This window comes from Hipposideros armiger, unplaced genomic scaffold, assembly GCF_001890085.2.
Source record: "Hipposideros armiger isolate ML-2016 unplaced genomic scaffold, ASM189008v1 scaffold_685, whole genome shotgun sequence".
NCBI classification, from domain to species: domain Eukaryota; kingdom Metazoa; phylum Chordata; class Mammalia; order Chiroptera; family Hipposideridae; genus Hipposideros; species Hipposideros armiger.
The window spans coordinates 540121-547305 of record NW_017732035.1 but is presented as its reverse complement, the minus strand read 5'-3'; the positions used below and the strand labels follow the sequence as shown (position 1 = coordinate 547305).

Below are 7185 nucleotides of genomic sequence, written 5' to 3'. Positions count from 1 at the left end.
CGGGACGGGGCAGGTCGCGCTCCGCGTCCGCGGGCCCGGCTTCCGCGCTTCCGCTGGCGCGTGCGGCCTGGGCCTGCGCCTCTGCGGTTCGGCCGGCTCTTCACGGCCGCAGCGGTCGCGCCCGTGGAAGTAAACGGCGCCGGCCGCGGGCCACGTCCCGGGACCCGGGAGCTGCGGCGGCGGGCGGGCGGGCGGAGGCCCCGGCTCGCGTTCTCGCGCGCCCTGGTCACGTGCCTCGCCTGGGCCGCGTTGTTACTAAACCGTTGAAAGCAGCGTCGTGGGGTGTGTGACAACTTGGAGGAGGAAACGTTCTCTGGGCTTCAAAGACGAGGGGTGATCGTCTAGGCCCCGCGGTGGGAGGTGCGGAGCCGGCCGCAGGCCCAGCCCGGCCAGGGCGTGACAAAGGGCGAGGCCCGGTCAGGACGAGGGAGCCAGTGACGTGTCTGCCTGTGTGCGTTTTAAGTGCGTGGCTGATGGTTTGGGAAAGCTCACTCGATTCAAGTTCCCATGGCAGCTGTGGGGTGCAGAGCCTGCGCCCAGGGTTTTCCAGGAGCAGCCCGATTGAAAACATCCTGTCCCGCTGTCTCCTGATTGATTCTGAACCCTGAGGATTCTAACGTTTAGAAACGCGGCTGCCCACACCCTGCTTGCGAAACTCCCCTTGGAGAGAGCTGCGCCTTGCACCTGAGCCTAGGTGATCCCAGCTCAGCCATGGCTGGAGACACCCCAGCCCGGCTGCAGTGCTCCTGGGTGTTGATGTGTAGTGACATCACGTGACATCACACACTGAAAAACAGCCTCTGAGATCTTGCTTCAGAAAATGCTGTCACGTGCACGTAAACAGAGGTTCAGGCTGGTTTGCTGCGAGTGCAGCTGTGACCCCGTGTCATTTGTCACGTTCTTCTCCCTTGTTGAGGACTTGGGAAGTGGCCTTCGGCAGCCTCTCCTCTCTCTCTCTCCTCAGGACCTTGGAATCACTTGCTAGGAGTCCCACCCGCCTGCCGCCCAGGCCGTCATGGCCGCTCGCCTGGTGAAGCAGTGCTCGTGCCTCCTGAGAGAGGCCACGCGTCTGGCCCCTGCCGGGTCTCCAGTTGGCCGACTGAGACTTGCCAGGGTGGCCCATAAGGCCCTGACGTCCTCAGTTACCTCGCCCAGCTCCCGCCTCCCAGGTCCCTTGTCACAGCATGTGGAGAAGGCACAGGTGTTTACTCCCTACCCCGAACGCCAGGAGGTGGACTCGCTCATCGAGAAGGCCACCCAGCCGGAGCAGCTCCTGGAGCTGGCCGGGGGTGGCCACTGCCTGCACCACAACCACGCAGCTCTGGCGCTCATCCAGCTCTCTCGCCTGCTGTCGGAGAAGTCCGCAGACAAAGCCTGGCTCCTGCAGGATGCCCGCTTTCAGCAACTGCTCCATCTCGTCAACAGTCAGGTGGGTCCAGACCAGTCGAAAAGCGGACAATGGCAGGGCCCTGGGGTCCCAGCAGCAGCCTAGATCTCAGAGAGCGTTCTCGGGCTTTCTGTGTTCACCCTCACACCGCTGGTGACATGAAGATTGCTGTCCTCGTGTTGGGCCGGCAGCCGGGACTCAGTAATCAGCACAGGGAATGGCTGTTCTCTGTTCGTCAGGTGGACCCTCGCCCCCAGTGCCTGGCTGACCGTGGGGACACTCTTAAAGCTGGAGGAGGTGCAGCGGTGACTGATGGAATATCCCAGATACTTGAGCTGGGCTGGGTGTTGTCTGGCCAGTCACATTCTCAAAGGAGAAGTTTGAAGATCATAAATTACCTTAACTGGGTTCCCTCTTGTTCTAAGGCTGTAATTCTGGTTATTTATTGAGCACACATAGTTGGAGCAAGTTTTAGGAGACCAAAATTGTAACAAAAGTTTAAGTAACAAACTGGGGACAAAGTATTTACAACATAAAGGGTGACCAAGCTTTCTTTTAAAAATTCTTCCTGCTATGCAGAAAATCTCCAGAAAGACACAGGTGCCTGGGTTCCGTGATATTCAGATTCAGTTCAGAGCCCGTCTCCTTCCCAGCCCTTAACACAGCAGCTCTTCTGGTTCCCATCCGCCTGGTGTGTGGGGGCTCACTTCCCCTTGGTGGCGCAGTCCCATTTTCCAGGTGGCGAGGCTGAGGCCAGGGGCCAGGAGATGTAGCAAACGGCAGAGCCGCTCCCACCTTGCGTGAGGGTGCACTCAGGCCTGGAAACCCTGCATGGAACAGCAGGGTCATCTTGTTCAGAAACCGAGCAGACCGAGGGGAAGGGAGGCACTGGGGTGCAGAGGGCAAGGCTGCTTCCAGACCGCTGGGTGCAGGCTGTGCTGCTGCCGCTCACACACAGACCTGGGGGATGCCATGTGACACGACCTGACGTGCTGGTGGTGGTGGAAGCAGGCGGCCCAGCCAGCTGCTCATCCCCCAAAGCCGGGGTGTTTGGGGTGGTGGGCGTCTGTTTACCTACACGTATCAGGGCAAAGGGTCACGTGCAGCTTCAGGCACCGGGCCTCCAGGCTGAGGGAACTGTGACAGCTGCCGTGTTGGAAGAAAGGGGTTTAGAGGTTAGGGCTTGTCCAACTCAATATTTGTTATTTTCTTGGAGAAAGGTCAGTGTGTTTTTAGTAGCTAAAGTTTGCCATTGTCATAAGCGAAAGAATGGGTTGCATGACAAAACTGACCTTTAAAGGCCTACAGGTCTCGTGACCCCGGGTCACAGTCCCACACGCTTCACTAGGACTTTGGTCTGGACTCGGCAGCTGTGCCTACAGCTCGGGTCTGTGGCAGGCAGGGTTGGCCAGGCCCATCGAACCAGCCACATCAGTCGGGTTTGTCACTCATCGCTCAGCTCCTGCTGGCAGGGGACAGCAGACAGCTCTGACGGGAGTTGCTGGAGGCTCGAGGGTCAGGCTCAGCGCTCAGGCCCGGCGGGCTCTCAGGTGTGACCTTACCTGTGCCCCCTCCAGATAACCGCCGTCTGGCATGGGACCCTCGTGAAGCTGCTCCGGAGCCTGTATGCATTGGAGGTCCCGGCGGCGTCCAAGGAGCTGCGGTCAGTGGAGCAGGAGGTCCGCTGGCGAATGCGCAGGCTCAAGTACAAGCACCTGGCCTTCCTGGCCGAGTCCAGTGCCGCCTGCATGCAGGAACGGGGCTCCCAGGAGCTGCTGGCCGAGCTGCTGCTGCACCTGGAGCGGCGCTGGGCGGAAATCGACGACGCCCGCACGCTGGTGGCCATCCTGGTGAAGACGGGGCACCTCTCGGAGTCGCTGATGAACCGCCTGGAGGACAAGGTACTGGGGCCGGGCTGCGGGGGGTGCAGAGCCTGGACCCCGCGCCTTCATCTCCCTCCAGAGGGACCTGTGCACGGAGCCCGGAACAGGCCTGGCCTAGGCGCCCCCAGGCTGAGCTTGTAGCTAGCACTTCCTAGAGACGGGCCGCAGCCGAGTCAAATTCAGCGCCCGCTCCCATCGTAGCGGGGGCTGGCCCAGATGGCTGCCACAGCAAGCGCCGCAGCTCATGGGCCCTGGGTCCCCTGCCCTGGAACCTGGGGATAAGTTTGGCTGCGGACATGGCGTCCGGTCCCTGTGCAGATGGGCCAGTGTTTAGTTAGCTTAGGCCCAGTTGCTGTCTCACAGGGGCTGCACTGCATGGGACCCCTGGCCCTCGGGCCGTCGAGCTGACCCCTGCCGGCTGTGGTTGACAGTGCCTGGAGCTGGTGGAACAGTTCGGCCCTGACGAGCTGCGGAAGGTGCTGGTGGCGCTGGCGGCTCAGAAGCGGCGGTCGGTGCCCTTGCTGCGGGCCGTCTCGTACCATCTGGTGCAGAAGCCCTTTCCCCTGACCAAAGGCATCCTGCTGGACCTGGCCTACGCCTACGGTGAGTCCCTGCGCGGGGCGGGCGCTCTGGCCGCAGCCATGTCAAATTCAGTGCCCGCCCCTCCATGGCGGACACTGGCCCAAAAGGCTGCCACAGAAACACTGTGGCTCATGGGCCCTGATCCCCTCTGCTGGGCCTCAGGGATAAATTGGTTACAGACACTGAGCTCCTAGACCTGGAGGCCAGGGGTGGCGGGGGCGGGGGGCCAACCGGTAACCCCCAGGGTCTGCTCTGTCCAAAGGCAAACTCGGCTTCCACCAGACGCAGGTGTTCCAGCGCCTGGCCGCCGACCTCCTGCCCCACATGCCCAGCCTCACGTCCGGCGAGGTGGCCCGCTGCGCCAAGTCCTTCGCCTTCCTCAAGTGGCTCAACCTGCCCCTGTTCGAGGCCTTCGCCCAGGTGAGCGGGGCTCACACCGGGCCTCGGCACCACTAGCCGGAAACACCCCTGGTGGCACCTTGGGGTTCCCATTCTGGCTTATTTTGAGAAATGGCACTCAGTCAGAGAAAACTAATTGAGAATGGAGTCCCACCATCTTGGGGCAGCTTTGGGGAGCCTGCAGACAGCAAGGCTGAGAACCCACTGAGCTCCCTAAACGTCCAGCCGGGCAGTGGGTTGGAGCTAACTGCCTTCCTGTCTAGAGGGTTTGGGAAGCCGTGTGGGGATGGTTCCCCAGGGCCCCGGGCTTTTGCGGGTGGTTGCTTCTGGGGGGGCTGGGGTGCAGGGGCGCTCACGCTGCTGCCCGTGGCCCAGCACGTCCTGAGCAGAGCCCAGAGCATCACCCTGCCACACCTGTGCAACATGCTCCTGGCCTTCGCCCGTCTGAACTTCCGTCCAGAACAGGAGGACCGCTTCTTTAGCCTGGTACAGTCTTCACACCTCCATCCCCTGTCCCCTGTCCCCTCAGGTGGGACAGAGGCCCGACGGGGTGGGGGGTGGAGGGCAGGCATCTGGATTGTGTGCGGGCACCACACGCGGTCTAGGCTTGGGGCCCAGAGCAGGCATTCGAGGTCCACTTCCTATAGCGCCCCTAATGCCCTGCTGAGGCCCGCGACCTTGGTGGTCCCCTTCAGAGGCCTGCTGGCAGGGCCCCGGTGCCCCACATGTGGACTGGGTTGGCCCTGGCCCACCAAGCGCCGCCCCAGCTGGCAGCTGCTTCCCTTTCCAGCCCTCAAACACCTGCCCCCATCCTGGGCCCACTGGGAAAGTTATTGGGGTTTGGTCTGTGCCACAGGCCCCTGCCAGTGGGGGGACACTGGGAAAGCCCAGCCGAAGGTTCTTTCTGTCCAGAGTGGTCCTGGGGATAGGGAGGCTTTCTGGTGCCTTCTGGGGGAGCCCAGCCTGACCAGGGGGACTCAGCCGGCATTCCCGTCACCACCTTGGTCTCAGCCTCCTCTGCATTCCCTACCCTCCACCCCTGCCTAGGTGCACGAGAAGCTGGAGTCGCAGCTGGCCAGCCTGGACCCAGTCCTGCAGGTGGACGTGCTGTGGGCCCTGTGTGTGCTGCAGCAGGCGCGGGAGGCCGAGCTGCAGGCCGTGCTGCGCCCCGACTTCCACACCCTCTTCCTAGGTGAGCAAAGGAGCGTCCCTCCTCGTGGGTTGAGCCCATCCCCGCCAGCAGTGCAGAACTGGCGTGCTGGGGCCCTGCTGCCTGGCAGAGGTGGGATTCGGGGGATGGGCGGCCGGCGGGCCGGCCAGGGCGCCCCCACGTCTGCTCCTCCGTCCTCTCCCTCAGGTGACCAGCGGGCCCCACCCTTCTCACACACCTCCTCCCCTTAGGCGGCGGGTCCCCGAAGGACCAGAGCACCTTGCAGAAGCTGCTGCACGTCAACAGCAGCGCCCGGCTGGAGCACCCTGAGTACACAGGCCCCCTGTTGCCCACCTCAGCCATGGTCCCCAGGCCGTCAGCCGACAGGAAGGTGACGCCCTTGCAGAAGGAGCTGCAGGACACGCTGAAGGGGCTGCTGGGGAGCGCCGACAGGGGCAGCTTCATGGTGGTCACCCAGTACGGCTGGGTCCTGGGTGAGGGCTCCCCCACTCTCCGACCTAGTCGGTGTGGGGGCTCATTCCACACCAGGGGCTAAGCAGAGGGCCACGGGGGCTGCTGCTGCAGTCTGGGGCACGTCCCCAATGTTTCCGTGCCGTGCGCCCCCCAGATGCTGAGGTGCTGCTGGATGCCGAAGGCCAGTTCCTGCCCCTGAGGGACTTCGTGGCCCCCCACCTCGCCCCGCCCTCTGGGAGTCAGCCGCTGCCCCCTGGGGCCAAGAGGTGGGTGACCCCTACTGGGCTCTTGGGCTGGCGGCCCTTCCCTCAGGCAGGGAGCGCTGTCAGCACCCAGCACCCCTCCCTCCACCCCAGGCTGGCCTTCCTGTGCTGGGAGTTCCCCAACTTCAACAGCCGGAGCAAAGACCTGCTGGGCCGCTTCGTCCTGGCGCGGCGCCACGTGCTGGCCGCCGGCTTCCTGGTGGTGGACGTGAGTACCTGCGGCTGGCGTGCTGGGGTCTCCCTCACGTGAGGGGGGGCGCTTCCATGGTCACCTGACTCAGTGTGAGCAGGGCCTGATGTGAGGCAGCGGGGTGTGCCCTCCTGGTGTTGTCACCTGGGAGGCTTTTGTCACCTGTCCTGCCCTGTCCGGATAGTGACAGTGCTGCGAGGAGCTTTATGGGCCACACAGGTCCTGCCACCTTTAAGACCTGAAGCCACTCTGGGTGCTGCGCAGCTCCGCGCCCTGACGAGCCCAGTGCTCTTCCCACCCCAGCTCTGTGCCTCCTTTGGGATTTGGGGGCCAGGGCTCTGGTGTGGGCGACAGCTGGCCAAGCCGGGGTCCCGCCCACACTGGTCCGTCTCCACCCTCCCCACAGGTCCCCTACTACGAGTGGCTGGAGCTCAAGTCTGAATGGCAGAAAGCCGCCTACCTCAAGGACAAGATGCGGAAAGCAGTGGCAGAGGAGCTGGCCAAGTGACGTGTGGCCCAGCGTGGGCCTTGGGCGGCAGGAGGTGGCACCCTCGGGGACAGGCCTCAGCCAGGAGGGGGGTGGGCCAGCAGCTCTGAGTGGCAGGGTGCTCTTCCGTCGGTAATAAATCTTTAGTTTTGGTTTTCAACACCAGGCGGCCTCCCGGGCTCTGTCACAACCCTGCGCCATCCACCCTGCGCGCTCGCCCACCTGTCCGCTGTGGTGGGCGGGACGTGGTCCCCTGGGGCTCTGCCCTGTGTGCCCTCGACCCATGGGCAGGGCAGCCTTTCCTGACCGCCCCATCACCCCATCTGCCCCAGCTTCTCTCTGTCACGCACAGGGGACCTTTCTCATGTGC

General features: G+C 63.5%; 1 protein-coding gene across 5 annotated transcripts in view; it reads left to right on the top strand.

Moving 5' to 3' along the window:
- Nucleotides 1-6980, top strand: part of TBRG4 (transforming growth factor beta regulator 4) — a 7685-nt gene extending 705 nt beyond the window's left edge. Inside the window, exons 1-11 of one of the 5 annotated variants that reach the window (XM_019626600.1) lie at nucleotides 7-282; nucleotides 965-1429; nucleotides 2965-3288; nucleotides 3702-3873; nucleotides 4115-4272; nucleotides 4627-4737; nucleotides 5299-5443; nucleotides 5653-5895; nucleotides 6030-6141; nucleotides 6232-6346; nucleotides 6735-6980. In XM_019626600.1, the coding sequence (XP_019482145.1) occupies nucleotides 1016-1429; nucleotides 2965-3288; nucleotides 3702-3873; nucleotides 4115-4272; nucleotides 4627-4737; nucleotides 5299-5443; nucleotides 5653-5895; nucleotides 6030-6141; nucleotides 6232-6346; nucleotides 6735-6836 (1896 nt within the window). In that variant the 5' untranslated portion in view covers nucleotides 7-282; nucleotides 965-1015 and the 3' untranslated portion in view covers nucleotides 6837-6980. Of the gene's footprint in view, nucleotides 1-6; nucleotides 463-964; nucleotides 1430-2964; nucleotides 3289-3701; nucleotides 3874-4114; nucleotides 4273-4626; nucleotides 4738-5298; nucleotides 5444-5652; nucleotides 5896-6029; nucleotides 6142-6231; nucleotides 6347-6734 lie in introns of those variants that run through there. The other 4 variants (XM_019626599.1, XM_019626598.1, XM_019626596.1 and 1 more) reach the window with 4 other exon arrangements.
- The last annotated feature ends 205 nt before the right edge of the window (nucleotides 6981-7185 follow it).